Raw genomic sequence first — 16,851 nt, forward strand, 5'->3', positions numbered from 1 at the left:
AAAGCGAGGGGGGCTGGGAAGGAAAGCCAAGGCCCAGATCCGGCAGAAGGTGCTGCGTCCCCCGCCCCTGCCGCCAACCCGATACCTAGGGCTCTTTGAAAACAGGAAGAGCCAAGGTGTCATAAAGCCATCTTGCTGGCGAGACGTCTGGAGGTAATGAGTTTACGACGGGTCCGGCGCTTCACTTTGAAACCATCTCATTTTGATGTTTGTGTTTGTGGAAGGAAAGGAAAAAATGCAGACAAAACTCGGTCTTAAATTTTGGACAATAAAATATAAACAAAACTGCGTTGGTCTAAGAAGCCTGGCTCTTGAGAATCCCCGAGAGAGGTGTGAGCACCTAGGAAATTATAAAAAGAGGTGGAGAGAAGAGACTGTATTTCTACCTTTTCAAAAATTGGCTGTGTATTAGAAGTAACCTAAGGTAGAGTGACTAGAACATTGTGACTATGGCAGTGATCTAGTTGGTTCCTTAAAAAAAAAAAAAAATCAGCCTCTTATTCCAGAGCCACAGAGTGATTGTGGGTCATTTATTCAGGTGAGGGTCTGGCAGTGGTGTGGTCCCGGGGAGGAGATGAAGTTGCTCACTCGTCACTCCGAAGTTGGAAGAAATATTGGAAATGAAACCTACTTGCTTTCTAATAATTTTTCATTGCAGTGGAACTGGAGGGAAATAATGTTTTAAATGAGAAAAAATAACACCTAAACAGATAAAAAATATTTACTTAAAAATGCGAATGGGACGCTTTGCCAATCCATTTCATTCTGTGACTTTTAAAATAAATTTTAAAAATTTATGTGTGTAGAAATTTCAACAAATACTGCCAGTAGGCTTTCCAGACAATCACTGATAGATCCAGTGAAAAGCATTTAATTTTGTTTACATCCATAACCACCACTCACTGCAAAAAGCAAAGCAGAAAAAGCACCACAAGCAAAAAGAGTCGCTGCGTATGAAAGTCAGTTAAAATAGCAAATATTCATGATTTAATGCTAAGGTTAACAAATTTAAAGGGAAGGGTTACTAAATTAAGGTCTGTAATTTGTTAGTTTTCAAAGTTCTTGAACCTTCTAGGAATAAAAAGCCTGTTGCAGGGAATATTTAGAAAGTTGTAATTTTTTGGTTAACTTTAGCCCATTTTTATAATGTGGTGATTACACAATAGAGACCTAATGTGTCTGGTAAACGAATATCTGGAAGCTTGAAAAGGATGCTACTGGAAGCTCTTTGACATTCAGGAGCTCGTTTTGTGCACTTGACTTGTTGACAATCAAAGGGATGAAGCATTATTAGTGTCAGCAATTCAAGTCCCAGTGAAAGGAGGGAACAAGATTGGAATTGGTTTAAGGGGAAGTTAAGCACGGTCGGTTCGAGGTTTCATTTGGCCACTAGAGAGCGCCGTTGCTCCATTTTGTAATCTCATAAAGTTGGAGTTGCCGCGGAGAAACGTTTTAATGAAAAAGCTTTATTCCCCCCTCCTTCCACTTCCCCACCTCCCCAGTTCTAAATTAGGATAAATTAAACCAAAAAGAAGCCACGTGCAATGCTAAATTTTCCAGACATGCATCTTGATATATAATTTTCCGGCTAAGTCAGGATTTCAGAAAATTTGGATTATGACACAGTTAAAACTATACAACGTGAACAGGTAAGTGAACACATTCCATAGAATCAGAAACATGTAAAAGTACAGATCTTTGTTTAGGAAGTTATGATTAACTTTTTCTACTCAAGTTATAAACAGAATGCTGGTGGTTTTGGTGGGGGGTTGTCACCGATTGTCACAAGAGAAAACAATGTTTTCTCAGTAAGGCCAGAATGTGTAGAAGTATATTTTATACTGTTTGTGCTTCCTTCCCCACCTTCCCAGGAATCCCACAGTTCTAGAAGACGCCTTGTATGAAGATCTGGGTTCCATCTATTTTCTCATTCCAATCCAGACCCACGCATTTATGGAAGGTTTAAAGAGCAAATGTACATGTGCCAAATAAAAAAATCAGACAACTGCAAAATTTCAAAGCTTTATTTAAAAGATTACTCTTTCAGTGGGGTCTTTGTGAGAGGAAATCCAAGTACAAATCTTTAGCTGTCAGAATCAATCCATTTGTCTTCGGATTTCAAAAGTAAGTTTTACCTGGTAATAACCGGCAGGAAACAGTAACAACAAATCCTACCCTCATCAATCCCACAAGAATCTTAAGTTCTTCCTAATTAAAAAATTAAAGCTTGCCTCTCTCCTCTGCAGATTCATTGGCAATATACTCGGCTTCACCACTTCCAGCTATTCCCTGTGAAAACAATGGCACGTCTTAGACATTATATTCCAGTTATATCTTCCGCTTAATTTTCTCCATGTGCAAAATACAATAATCAGTCCACCTGGGCTGGTCTCAGAATCACACTCCCGCTAGGCCAACCCACGAGAGAGGAAGGTAGTTGAACTCATTCAGGTACAGCACGCTTGGGGCCACCTGGGAGTCTGGGCTGTTCGAATTTGACGTGGAAAGTCCATTGGCTCGTGCCCCCTAGGACTCCAAGGGCTTCTTTCCTAAGTTGTTCTCCCAATCAGTAGGCCTAGCGTCCTCACAATGGATCATGCCCCAGGAAAGAGGGTTCCTTCACCCAGCCCAGGAGAAAACCTGAGTAGGCGAGGGAGGGAGAATGCACTCTATAGGGACCCTTAAATTTACTGGACATTAAAATGGGGAGAGGGAATTTAATATGAGGAAGAGAAGACATCAGTGGTGAAATGCCAGGTGGCTTTAGACCGAGCTTCTAGAATGAATACTATTTCTACAATTTACACTTGCCCTTAAGGCAAGTGCGGCTTCGCCGCCGCCTCCTCCTCGCCATTCATAAGCTAGGATGGGCCTTCTTCCCTTTAGGGGAAAGTAACTCCTCAGAGAGGGCACCCTGCACAGGCTTGGTAGATGAACCAGCAACGTTTATTGAAAGACGGGGGCGGCCTGCGATTGCAGCCCGGGTGATCCGAATGCCTATCCCGAGGCTCCATTCGGGAATTCGCGGTGGCAGCCCGAATCCGCTCCGCTCCGCTCTCCGCCAGAGCTGGGACCGGGGAGCCCCCGTGTCCTGCCCAAGGAAACACCCATTCGTCCCAGATTGAGTCCTTCCTGCCCTGGAACTTTCAGTTGACTTCCCCCCCCCTCTATTTACTCCTTCAGCAAGACTAAGGTCTCCCCCACCCTCTGCATTCTTGGGCCTCCCCCCACCAACCCCCAGCGCCTGACGCTGACGTCTATCAAGGGTGAAATGGTGGAAACTATATTCATGGGCATGATTTCCATTAAATATCAATTAACCTGAGGGCCTCAGCCAGGCGTGCAATGCGTCAAGGGTAAATGTCTATCTCATTTCCACAAGGCCCGCTAGGCTGGCAAATAAATAAATAAATATAAATAAGTAAATAAATAAAAGGAGCTTAACTTCGCTTTGATTGTGCTAGGTTTCAGCCCCCTCCCTCCGGGCCTTTAAAGTCACTTTAATAGGCATAGAGAGGTCAGCTACGGTCTGGTCCGTCTTGTCCGTGGGCTGGCTGAGCCCGCGTGTCCCTAAGTGCAAAAGCTACGGCCAAACTCTGTGGGATAACGCCGGAGTTCTGAGCAAGGCTCCACACACAACCTCCTGGGAGTGGCCGCCCTGGCTTCCCCCAAGTGTAAGGTTCTGTCGCGCCCCCGCCCCGCCAGCCGCGGCTCCCAAGCCCTCGGCCCCAGGGGGCCCCGCGAGCCCTTGGCAGTGCGGCTTTATGGGCCCCCTTTAAGGCCGGCGGAGGCATCTCCCGGCAGGCGTGAGGCGTCCCGTCGGGAGCGCCTCTGTCGCCTCCGCGCGCGGATCCCTCCGCGCGGTTATCTCGCTCCCATCTCGCTCCCTCACCGCGCAGTGGCGTGGTGCGAAAATGCCTCGCCGGGGCGCACCGGGGCGACAGCCTCGGCGGCGGCGGCGGCGAGAGCGGTGGGAGGGGGCCGCGGGGGGGGCGAGGTGAGAGGTGGTGGCGGGCAGTGGGTGTTTTTTGTTGTTGTTGTTGTTGTTTTTAACTTTTTATTTTCTCTCTTGACCCTCCAGAGCGGGGGTTTGTAAACCGAAGCCAAAGCGTGTCCCCGTGGGCCGGGCGCACTTTTTTTTTTTTTCCTCGTCCCGGTGCGCTCAGGGCCGCCTGGTGCCTAAGAGGAAACAGTGGAGGCAGCGGGGCAGGTCACCCGGGGCGTCGGCGATTATATTGCGGCCGAGCCGGCGCGCGCCGGGAGAAGCCGGGCGGCGGTGGAGCGCGGGGGCTGGGCGAGGCCGAGGCGGCGGGCGCGCGCGCGCGAGGGGCATGAGTGCCCAGTAGCCGAGCGCCCGAGGCTGGCCTGGCCCTCAGAGGCGACGCGGGCGGGCGGCAGCGGCGGCAGCAACGTAGCCCGGGCGGCCCGAGCCGCCGCCCCAGAGGCCCTCGCGGCAGTGCGGCCGCCGTGAGGCGCGCTCCCCGCCGGCTCCTCGCCGCCCGCCCGGGGCCGCCTCACCTCCAGCCCGGGTCGCCGCCCCCATGAGCTCGTACTTCGTGAACCCGCTGTACTCCAAGTACAAGGCGGCGGCCGCGGCGGCGGCGGCGGCGGCGGCGGGCGAGGCCATCAATCCCACTTACTACGACTGTCACTTCGCGCCCGAGGTCGGCGGCCGCCACGCCGCCGCCGCCGCCGCGGCCGCCGCAGCCCTACAGCTCTATGGCAACAGCGCCGCCGGCTTCCCGCACGCGCACCCCTCGCCGCCGCCCGCAGGGCCAGGCTGCGGTGGTGGTGGGAGCGGCCGGGGCGCGGGGCAGGACTACTTCCACCCCAGTGGGGGCAGCCCGGCCGCAGCCTACCAAGCTGCCCCCCCGCCGCCGCCGCCTCCCCCCTGCGGCGGGGTGGCCTGTCCCGCCGAGCCCGCGAAGTTTTACGGATACGATAACTTACAGAGACAGCCGATCTTTACGACCCAGCAAGAGGCCGAGCTGGTACACTACCCTGACTGTAAATCGTCCAGTGGTCATGTTGGCGAGGACCCAGACCACTTAAATCAGAGCGCGTCTCCTTCTCAAATGTTTCCCTGGATGAGACCACAAGGTTGGGATGCAGTTGTTTTATTATTTATTATTATTATTTTTTTCTTTTTAAAGCGGGGAGGGGGAGAAATCTGCTTTCATCTCACGTTCTGGCTTTGGAACTCGCCTTTCTGCTCCCTCTTCTTGTGCACTTACAGTGGCTGTGTTTTCATAAGGTGGTGCTGACTTCCCTCCCCCCCCCCCAGTAGAAACCACGTAAAGCTTATGGGGATGGCATCCCTGGGAAGCCCCTTTGCTCCCTTTGCCTCCTAATCCCATATAGATCCCAGCCCCAGCCAGTCGTGTATGGCTCACCCCTAGACTGGCCAGAGACCTCCAGAAGGCCCCATGACATCTTAAAAATGTATCTTTCCCTCTTTTTGCCTTTTCCTTTTCCCACCACCACTTTTTTTTTTCTGTCTTCATTAGCAGCGCCTGGGAGACGGAGAGGACGGCAAACTTACAGTCGTTTCCAAACCCTGGAGCTGGAAAAGGAATTCCTCTTTAACCCCTATCTGACCAGAAAGCGAAGAATCGAGGTTTCCCACGCCCTAGCCCTCACCGAGAGACAGGTGAAAATCTGGTTCCAGAACAGGAGAATGAAGTGGAAAAAGGAGAACAACAAAGACAAATTCCCGGTTTCCCGACAGGAGGCCAAAGATGGGGAAACCAAAAAGGAAGCGCAGGAGCTGAAGGAAGACGGAGCCGAAGGCCCAACAACTTAACTTCTATCTTTAAAAATATACCGCAGACTGTTCAAACTCATGGTCAACACATCTGGTGGACACCACTTGTGTTCTTTGTTGGAAAGGACTTTGCCTGTATTTCAAGCTACCTTCTTGTCACTGCTCTTGAGGTTTCTTCATTTTGAGAGGAATGGGTTGTTTTTTTTTTAAAGTTTTTACTATTACATAGAAGCAGCCCTTGGGCTGTGCTATGTGAAAGTAATTTGATACTGACCTTGTAGCTGTATTTTTATAATGATCAGTTTAAATGAGTTGGTGATTTGCCTCAACAACGTAAACTTCCTAATGATTAGCACTAAATAATTGAATATAAAATGCTTTATTAATCAGACAAGTGCACTTGAACATTTTAAATCTTTATGGTGAGTAAATTAAAAGAAGTCTATTAATTTTTTAAATTTATGCCTGCAGAATACTTTATATTATTTGATTAAAATGTATTATTTATAGGTTTTTTCTTTCTGCTTTTAAAACAAATGGTTCTGGTGCCCTTTGTTTACTCCTGAAAGGTTTCTTAGAATATTTTTTAAAGGGATGATCTCTTTTCTCGGGGAAGATTTGGTGAAATGCCCAAAAAGCACATGTTAGCTGAAGAGTGTGAGGTGTAGTCCCCGCTCTCCAGCTGCTTTAAACCAGGAAAATATTGGGCCAGTGACACAAGTTTAAAGACAGTGTCAAAGTGGACATTAGTTTTTCCGTATACACATTATGTCAATTTAATCACATAGCGTGAATGAATACTTGAAAAGCCAATTATAACTTTTTTCACTCATTAACTTTTTACTCTGGCAGGTCGCCTTGTGGGATTCCTCTTTTTTCCAGCCTACTTTCGTTTTGAATCGTACTTACTATTGCCTGAAATCTCTAGGTCTCTAGTCTGCGGCCTCCTCTGCGCCGCTATGATTCTTCTTTCTTTCTTTGTAGTACCATATTTATTTGTATACCCTTCGCTCTATTTGCACACCATTTGAGCCAACTTGCTGTGCGCATCTCAGATGTCGGTTGGTACGTCCTCTACTGTTCTACACTGTGCTGTTCTCCACAGAGCTTTTTCAAAGTTCTTAGAGCAAAAACAGAAATCTCTCAGTGTGAACAACCGCTCCAAAATATAGCTAGCTTCTTAATAAAAACGTGAATCTTTTTCTAGAGCTAGTCTCTTTGAGCGCCACAAATAACCCTTTTCCTGACGCAAATCAACTGGGTTCACACCAAGGCAACAACTTATCAAATTCTATTTATTATTTTGTTAAAACGGGTGGTAGAAGTTAAGTGCAATCATTTGATAATTAATAACTGCAAAAAGGTGTGGGTGGCTTATTTCAGAGAGGGCTGGGTAGGTTATTATAGCTTCATCTTGCTCTAAATAACCTCGCAGAGATTCTGTGAAAGCTTTGAACTTCTCAGCAGACTGGACATCGACACCGTTGGGAGATAAACCAGAGGCCAGGTAGTCTCCGGGCTTGGTCTTTTCTACTGAGCCTGCGCTGATGGAGCTGTTATTAACACGATATCCATTTTCTATTGGAGGCTGTTCCTGCAGCTGCCATTTTATGAGGGAAGAGGAGGGCATAGAGGGGAGCTGAAAAGGAGAAATTCTAATAAGCGATCATTTTTCCCTCCCACGAAAGAAAAAGCACCTTTATCAGGTGGCATTGAAATGCTATTTTTTTCTAGACCTGCTTTTAAAGAGGTACATTTTCACTTTTTGTACAGACAAAATAAAATCCTATAGTTTTTAGGTCTAGGTCACTCCTCAGTCTTTAGTGGGCTGTTTACTGCTTCAAAAACCTGGGAAATGTTGGGATTGGTCAGATCAGAGACAAAGTACCAACTGTTTTTATTTGTGCCTAGGGCAGAAAGGATGTAGTGACTGGCATTCATTGACCTGAATCAAGAAAGACCGTTTTAAGTCAGAGGTGGCCCAGGCAGCTTAAACATTTGCACAAGGGGAGACAGCTGCAAACCACCGGCCTGCTAGATTTGGAAATGTTTTACTCAGTGCACTGAGCCTGAGACTGCTGTTGGCTGGTATAGTGCAAGGGAACTAAATGCCTATAAGTATAGCTAGGTAACAGGCTAGAGATGGGGGGAGTAAGCTGGCCAGAGACTGGTGCTGGCTGTACTTCAATGCCCCCCCCCCCATTTAAAGTATTCATCTATTGGCAAAATGGGCTGTATCTGATTCAAAAATAGTTTCTGATTATCACTTTTGGGGCAACTGATTTTGGGCAAGACTAACAGCTGGGGGGCCATGCCCATGGATGGGTGCGGCTATCTAGGAAGGAAGGGGAGGTTAAAATGTCCTTATTTCCTCTGCTGCTCTAGAAATACATCTTCTGGCCCTACTGGTCTCTATCAATCTGGAGTAAAATCATAGCTCATATTCAGGAAAGAAAGACTTGCAATAACTGGTATGTTTGAAAGTACTTGTATTTATAAATTTGATGTTTTGGTATATATTTGGTATATATGTACATATACAGATTATACATGCAGAATGTATTGATAATAAAGGAGGTTTTATTCTGTTTCCTTTTGTAGCAGAGAAGAGGCACACTTTCGCCTCCAAATAGCTGTAGGATATTACAAGCACATTCACCACTACCCTTCTTAGTGGCTAGAACCAACTACACTTTATCATGGTGTTTCATGCATGCACTACACTCTGCAGTGGTGTGCAGAAGAAGCCCTTCTAATTGGCTCAAATCTATAAACACCCAAGGGTTGCTGCTACAAGCAGCAAACATTTTTGCTGCAGAAATTTGCATAAACCGTTCAAAGCGCTCTTTGCAAACCCAGGCAATGCTTTACTTAGAGAGTCTGCTTAGAGAGGTCTGTAAACCGTTTAGAGAAAAATAGGACTCTCCAATGTTAACACTGAATGAAAGAAGAAACAAGCCTTTGAAGTGATTTAAGTTCTCTGTTAGCAAGAATCAGAAACACACAAAAGAGGGTGTAAGTCTCAATGGTTCCTAGAGAAAGTCAGTTCAGGAACAGCCATTTTGTGAGGATCCACAAAGCCCAGCACATCTCATACTTCTGTACAAGGAGGTGGGGGGAGGACAAACATGGCTGCTTTCAGGGCGAAGAATTTTTCTCCAGCCCAGCCTTTCTTCCCCAAGCTATAAAGGAGGATCGTAAAGCTCTGCTTTTATTTGGGTAGAGTACGCAAGAATAATGAGAGAAATTTACAATTGATGTTCTATCTTAAAGATTTAAACTATGTTTCATCCACACATATAGTCCAGTATTCAGACATGTTATTCTCCCATGTTATTCAGACATGGGAGAACTGAACAACATGCCAAATTTTCTTCTGTAACTGAAAATATTTTATTAATCTTCAACACAAATGTTAATATTGCACAATCAAGCTTGTCTTTTCTGCTCCCTTGGTGTTGTCTGAATGCTCAGGCATCTGGGGGTAGAAATGGGACCCTGGCTACTGTTAATGGTTTCTTCCAGTAAAATTAGATTCCACTGAGTATTTTCTAGAAAGAATATGACTTTTGCTGACAGATGGCAACATAATCCTTTTAACTGAAAGCATCCAAGGTCACTGAAACTTTTTCAAAAGGTACAAATGACCTATTCCAGAGGTGTATGCTTTCCTGCTTAAGTAGCCTCCACGTGTGTGAGGGATGTTAATAGCAGATAAGTTACACATAGAAATTGAATGCAGGAATGTATAAATGTATTACTAGAAGTCCAAAGACAGTGTCCTTGAAAGGAAGGGGAGGGGGTTACCTCTTTCAGGCAGGTTCTGCAGTGTGGATGGCCATGCCCATGCATTAATAAGGAGGAAAGTGCTGGGGCCAGCCAAGGCAGTTTACTTTCTGCTTGGTTCACTGGAGCACTTTCTATCAGAAGTCCAAATGGAATTTGACTCTTGCCTTTGAAGAAAGGGACTTTTTTTTTCAAGGTTGAAAATGGGGGGTTGCTCTTCTGAGCAAATGAAGCTCCTCTGTGCTTGTACATTGCCTGGAGAGTCTTTTCCGTGAACAACATGGGGGTTGGGGGGTTAATTCCATGAAGAGAGTGTTATACACTTAAGAGAGATTTAAAGCAACGGATTTAAAGCAAAGGTAAGTTTTCTTATCTCAGGACTCCCCCGGAAGAGGTATCTAAACAGACAGAAGGTCGGGTATCAAGAACTCAAAATATTGTTCTGGAGAATAACTGAAACACCTAAAACCACTTCCAGTCTTGAAATAATTCGAGACCCTTCCACCACAAAAACTCCAAGAAATGGGAGGGAGCCCATGTATGTTGGACAGTGGGTGGAGCGGGCTTTCTTGGCAGAGTCCAGGTTTTCTGCAAGATCACTGCAAATGGACTGTGCAGAAGATGAGAGGGGCAAAAACCGAAAGTGCTGGGCTGCCCTTCCGGAGATGCCTTTTTGAGAGCCGAGGGGAGGAGAAGCCCTGTGGCCCGCCCCAGGGGAGAGTTGGAGGGGGCCCAACCGCCAGGATCATCTCCTCGAGCGCCTAGGCGGTTCACGGCGCTCGCTCCCCGTCTCTAACTGTAACCAAATGAGCAGAGGTTTGAGACAACTAGGAAAAGGAAATAAATAATTCATAGAAAAAGGTGAGAGTGAGTTAGGAGCTTGGAGAAGGAGAGAAGCCAGCCAAGAAGCATGAGGGGGGAAGGGAGGGGGGAGAGAGAGAGAGAGAGAGAGAGAGAGAGAGAGAGAGAGAGAGAGAGAGAGAGAGAGAGAGAGAGAGAGAGAGAGGAGAGAGAGAGGAGAGAGAGAAGGGAGAGCGAGAGGAGAGAGAAAGAGAGAAAAGAGAGAAAGAGGGGAGAGAGAGAGGAGGCGGAGGAGGACAAGGGAAAGAGAGATATGAGAGAGGAGGGGAGAAAGAGAGGGAAAAAACATGGCGCTTGCGAGCTGTATGTGCAAAATCCGCAAGGAATTGCAGTAAATTCCTTTTTGTTTGAAGAAAATTTACAACTTGGTAATAGACCTTTTTATGACCTATTTGCGGTCGTCATTGGCTGCGGCTGGTCATGTGCAGGCGCCGCTCGCCTTCACGGCCCTTTTCCTGATTTCCCAGGCGAATTTCCCCCCTCATTCTGCCTTCCTAGAGCCTCACCCCCTCTTTTTCTAACCTTTGTCTCTGCAGAGGTGGGCTCCAGTCGCCGGCTGCGGGATGGCGGGGTTCGCGGAGACCTCGGCTCTCATCCGGCGCCCAACTTGGCCGCGCCGCCGCCACCGCCGCAGCCGCGGGCGCGAGCGGGTGCCGAGCCCGGCAGGGGGACGCGGCCGGAAGGAGCCCGGGGCGCCCAGGCCCCCGCCGGCGCTGACACCGCCTGCCGGGAGCCGCAGGCCTGCTCGGCCCCCGCAGCCGTGCGCTTCCCACGCGCCGCCGTCCCCAAGAGCGGGGCCCCGGCGCCCGGAGTGTGCACCGCTCGGCCGCGCCTAATGGATTACAGCCTCCGCCCGGCCGACCGCAGCCTGCAGCCCGCAGCCTCCGGGTAAGAGCCCCCTGCCCCGCGCCCAGCCCCGACACCCCGGGGCTCGGGGCGCCCAGCCCCCCCTCCCCGGGGGTCAGCTCCGAGAGCCTGTTCCACTCCAGTTCCCGGCATCTGGAGGTGACTGCGCCCCTGTTCCTTGCTCCCTCCATCTCCGAGGGGGTATTCCCCTGCCCCCACCCCCACCCCATAGGGTCCCGCTGAGCTCCTAAGTCCTAGGGAAGCCCCGAGAGGGGACGGCGGCAGACAGGCCCCCACTGCCTGGATGGAGAGCCGCTGGATCCGCACCGTGGGAAGAGTGTGTAGGTGGTTCCTGGACTTCTCGGCTTGCTGGGCTCGCGGCAGGCACTCGGTGCTATAGACCGGTGCTTTGCGGTTTGTCTGTGGCCAGGTACCTGGGGACCTAACAGGTGTTTTTGGAGGGTTGGGGTTTTGGGTGGGGGTGGATGGATTCCTTATACCCTCGAAGTGCTTATTTTGATCATTAGGCTTCAGTGAGTGATGGACTGGTTTCTAGGGTTTCTGGTGTATGGGGCCTTGTGAATGAAATGGTATTTTAAATATTTTTTAATTGCTTCTCTAGTTCTTAGAACATCTTGGAAATACCCAAGAAAGGTTCCTTTCATAGCTAATCATCTGGTGAAGTTGGATTGTTTCGTGTCAAAATGGATGCCTATAGTGAGAGCATTAAAAGATCTGTAGATCTAAATCTATCTAAGCGTATAAAAATTCTGGTACAGGTCTGGGGTGTGGAGAACAATAGACATCTCAGAACTGTGAAGCATGTTTAAATTCAAACACTGTGTGTGTTTCTTATTTGCAAAGAGTAGATATTTTGCTATCTAAATATAATGTGGTTTTTCTCCCAACAAAATGTACAGCAACACGTCCCTCTGTACTTCAGAATTACTGAACCAAAACATTATCTCTGTGTCAAAAGAAGTCATTTGCAGGGAAACAAAAAGAATGATATTTTCTTCTACTGATTTTGAATGGCACTTGGAGATGCAGTTTTCAAATTCTGTTGTTTATTCCCTTATGGATATGTTGTAAAATATTAAAACCTTTTCAGTGCTCTGCCGCATTGCGCATGGGGGCTGACTTGCGCATGGCGGAGTATCTTTTCTAAAGCATCCAGTGGCAAATCCTAACTTAATGCCATCCCCCTCCAGATATTCCAGCATAACTATGGTGGTGATTTAAAAAAAGCATTTCTGAATAATAAATGGCATCTTTGTAGGATGGTATTTTTAGTAATTAACCATGGAGTCACTGCTGGTTTCAAAATGGAGGACCACAAATTGTGGTCAGCTGACATCTGCGGAATTGTGCATCACTATGATCACTCACAATAAACTAAATGGTTTTAAAATTTGGGAATATTTGTATTTTGTAACTGTTTCTCTACCACGGTACAATAATTGTTTTTAAGATCAGTGCTTCCTATGGGTAAAAAGCATTGCCTGCTGCAAAGCAGGCCTGCGGCGGGGGACTTGCAGATCCTCTCCAGGCATCTCCAGTTCCTGTGGAACCCCAGACTCACTGGGATCATGGGTGGGGGCTGGGGAAGAACTGTGGCCTCGATGGCCAAACCCTAATCCCCCTTTTCCCTGGGTTCAGGGGCCAAGTGTTCTAGGAACCTGAGAGTCACCTGAGCGGCTGCAGGTTATCCAGCAGAGGATGATGTCATTGCAGATATGCAGGACTGAGGGGCTCCTTGGAAATCCCCTGGTAGCATTAAGAGCTTATTGGACTGAAATGGTCTACTGCTTCTAAGGGAATAAATAATCCGCTAATCATTTGAACAGACCGCTTAGTGGAAGAGGAGACTAGTTAAGGCTTTTGCCACTGCCGGAAACGACCTCATTGTCCCCATTAGCCCAACAGTAACATGAAAATGAAACTGAGAAAAGAGCACTTGGACCCTAAGTGCTCTCAAGTTGGGAAGGTAGCCTAGCGCCCTGGGTGGACTCTCTGTCCATTTATAAATCAGGGAGCTGAGAGCATTTCTGGGCCTTGGTGTCCACCGGTCAGCCTGGGAGCTGGGTTCCAACTGCCGGCAAGAACCAGAAAAAAGAGAGAAAGTCGCTATTATAATTGTGACTAAGCACCAGAGTTGAAACCCAAACGTATTTTCCTGTCAGATGACCCTCAAAATAACTGTATTTTGCCAGAGTTCAGCTTTCTGAGCTCGAGAAGCAGGGAAAATTGGAACAAAGACAGTATTTCACTCTGGGCTGGCAGGCAGCTGTTAGAGGTATTTACGGCCTTGCTGCAGTGCGGCCGCCCGGCAGGGCACTCAGGGGCACCGGAAGCTGGGAAGAAGCCACCAAGAACTCGGAATTCCGATTTTAGTCCAATTTAGGGCCACTTTTCCGGAATTGGAGTAAATAGATACCCGCTGTCTAGGAACCGCTCCCTAAGACTTGCTAATAGTGCAAGATGAGGGTGAAGTTGTGCTCTCTGCATTTTGGAGGTTTTACCCCCATCCCCTCCTTGACGGTCCACTCGGAAGCTGTACCCTGGGTGGGAAACTGCGGGTCCAAAAGACAGCCTTCAGGGTGGGCACTGCAGCATGGCGATTTGGGTGGCTCGGTAGAACAGGGCTGGCAAGTCAGAAAGGATGGTTGAGGCTTTTCCTACAGGTTTTCTGAAAAAGAGAAAGGTATTTACAGCCTCCTGCTCCCAGGCACGCAGGCACTGAAGCAGCGCGCTGTGCGGAGCAGTGAAGCGCCCACCACTCGTGGTGGCGGGGCGTCCCGCGCATGTGCAGTGACAGCCAGACTGCGGGAGTGGGAGGGGGACGGGCTGGTGGGGGGGTGGAAATCGAGCTGGCCCTGCAAGGTGGGGGGAGGGGAGATTTGTGGGTGGGGTTCGGAAGGGGAAGATAGACTCTAACCTTTCACATCCCCCCAGCTCCAACCAACTTCCCGTCCTTACTCAACGATCTCTCATTCCAGTCTTGCATCTAGATGGAACATTTTGCCCTTGACAACATTATTTTCAGTCCTCTTGATTCCACCCCACCCCAATTTAAATCTTTTGTTTGGAAACAGACTGCAAATACGAGTTAGAGACCAAAGAGAAGCCAAATCTTTAAAGGTGTCACATAAACCCATATTTTGACAGCTCAGGCATATATACATACATACATATATGCACATATACATGTATGTGTGTATAATAATCCTCGGGGGAGTATTTAGAGCTATTTTCAACTGGTCTTTCCGCTTTGGGAAAGGACTTTCTTCTTGGCGCCTGTACAAACCGCCAAACTTCAGGCCAATCCTTCAACCTGATCCTTCCCGGGTCTTGTTCCGAGGCACAGCACGGATGAGGGCTCTGTAGGGGTTCAGCGCAGAGCAGTCAAATAAACAAATAAACGGGCAAACGGAAGGGATTTTCCGCCTGGACTCCCTAATTAATGGGGGATGCGCGTTCCTGGGCCGCGAGCCTGTTGTCAGTGCTGGCGGCCAGACTGGAAGCTGGAGCGGTCGCCCCCCTCCGGACTCCTTGGAGCAGCCCCGGGGCCACTCCCGCGGGACCCGCCCTCGTCCGGCGAGTGACCGCGGCCCGGGGTTCCCCGCGCGGCGCCTCGCCCCTGCTCGGCTGTCTGGCGCCTAGTCCAGGAGGAGGCGCTGTAGGACAAGCGTCTCGTCGGCGGCGGCGGCTCGGGGGATGCCCGGGGCTCCAGCGGGCAGGGGGGAGGGGAGAACACGTGACCCCGCCCCGCCTCCTCTCGGCCCTCAGCCTCCACACGCAGAGTGCGGGCGGCTTGGGTGCCGGGTCGACTGGGGAGGCGCCAGCCCCCTTACGGCTGGGGACCCGCAGCTCTGGCACCCTTGAGGCTCAGGAACGGGAAGGCCTGAGGTTCCGGGGTGGCAGGTCACCTCACTTCCTCCGCCTTCCCGGAGAGGGCGCGATTTCCGCGGATTGGACTCAGAGCTGCAGGGTCCATGTTGGGGCATGCCACGCCACGCCACGCCCCTCCCCGGGGCCTCCACCAGCTCCCTCAAGCTAGAGAGAGGTTCTTGCACTTCCCTTTTCGAGATACCTGCCACCCGAATGGGCAGCCATTGCATTCGCTGCAAAGCACGCCATAAGCGCCTCTTGCAGCAGGCTGACCAGCGAGCCTCAGAGAACAAGACCCAGGCCCCACAACTCCCTTGGGTCTCCCATAAAAGACCTTCAGGGCTCTGAGACCTTTAAGGCAAATCCTCTGGACTTGGCAGCTGAGAAACTCTCCACTTGCACCACTCTGCCTTCTCTCACATCATCCACAAGACCTCCTTTCACCACAGTCCCCATTCGAACAGGTGGTCCATGTACCAGGAGTGACATCCAACTTCACTTGGCCGTTTTACTCCACCCCCATCGGTGCTCTATAATCTGGCAGCATGGTCTTGTGTCTCTGGATCAAGGAGTCTTGATGAAGGCCCAAGTTCAGATCTCTTGTCTGCAATGCAGGTTTCTGGGCCTCATACTGTATCTCTGAGTCAGCACACAGTGGCTCAATATTTAGAAAATTTCTTTCCTCCAAAAGAACTATGATACACACTTCTTTTTGAGAAATACTGGCCATGCATCTCTCTTGCTTCTTTTCTAGTCCTTCAATCTCCAGAACCCAAATCCCTTCACTCTCAGTACACCTACCCCTACCCCAATTTCCTAATGCGGTTTTCTAATATTACCTCAGAGATTGAGTAATTTTTCCCACTTTAGAAAAAGGTGTATTCATCTCTTAGAGATTTTCTATAGAAGAGCAATTTCTGGTTTGAAACTGCCTCAAATCTTCACTTGACCACTTACCTGCTGTGTTACCTTAGACCAGTGGGACAAACTCACTGCACCTGTTTGAAGAGTAGGGATACTCAAGAGTACCTTTGTTGTCATGAGAATATTTGCCTCACAGCACTACTAGGTCAGGCACTATTCTATCTGCTTTAAATTTATAAACTCACTGGCTTTGTACTTCAAACTGTTTTGGCACATAACCAGTTCTTAGTATATGCTTCTTATTATCATTTTTCATTTTCTGCTTAGCAATCAGGCATCAACATTTTAGAGCTGACAGGGACCTGGTTGAGTTATCCAGTCTTTGAATTCTACAGAGAAAACTGGTCTAGATTTGGTCACATAAGTAGTATCAGGTCCTTGGGGCTGGAGCAATAGCACAGCAGGTAGGGCGTTTGCCTTGCACACGGCCAACCTGGGTTCAATTCCCAGCATCCCATATGGTCCCCTGAGCACCGCCAGGGGTGATTCCTGAGTGCAGAGCCAGGAGTAACCCCTGTGCATCGCCAGGTGTGACCCAAAAAGAAAAAAAAAGCATCAGGTCCTCCTGGGGCCTACAGACAATGCCTAGGCTGGCTTCCTAGTTTTCAGGGCACCATTTATTGCTGCAGTAGGGACTCCTAGGCCCAGCCCCTTGGGTCTAAGTATCAGACACCTGCCTATAGGTAGACAGCAGAGCCACCCAGGAGGAAGTCTTCCTCTTAGTGGGCAAATATCAGGTAGGTGAGACCTCACACCCATAAGGCCAATATAACACTTGA

The 16,851-nt window shown here is 49.0% G+C and overlaps 1 protein-coding gene across 1 annotated transcript; it reads left to right on the plus strand.

Moving 5' to 3' along the window:
• The first annotated feature begins 4,541 nt into the window (after nt 1–4,541).
• HOXD8 (homeobox D8) lies at nt 4,542–11,303 on the plus strand. Its single transcript, XM_055121251.1, has 3 exons — nt 4,542–5,100; nt 5,508–5,789; nt 10,948–11,303. Exons 1-3 carry the CDS (start codon nt 4,542–4,544, stop codon nt 11,301–11,303), a joined length of 1,197 nt encoding a protein of 398 aa, XP_054977226.1.
• The last annotated feature ends 5,548 nt before the right edge of the window (nt 11,304–16,851 follow it).

This window comes from Sorex araneus, chromosome X, assembly GCF_027595985.1.
Source record: "Sorex araneus isolate mSorAra2 chromosome X, mSorAra2.pri, whole genome shotgun sequence".
Classification (NCBI taxonomy): Eukaryota; Metazoa; Chordata; class Mammalia; order Eulipotyphla; family Soricidae; genus Sorex; species Sorex araneus.

Excerpts from the sequence above, each read along its gene's own strand:
- HOXD8 (XM_055121251.1), top strand. The coding sequence starts at position 4,542 with ATGAGCTCGTACTTCGTGAACCCGCTGTACTCCAAGTACAAGGCGGCG. Across the intron at positions 5,101-5,507 it reads TCCCTGGATGAGACCACAAG|CAGCGCCTGGGAGACGGAGA; the intron begins GTTGGGATGCAG and ends TGTCTTCATTAG. Across the intron at positions 5,790-10,947 it reads GAAGGAAGACGGAGCCGAAG|AGGTGGGCTCCAGTCGCCGG; the intron begins GCCCAACAACTT and ends TTGTCTCTGCAG.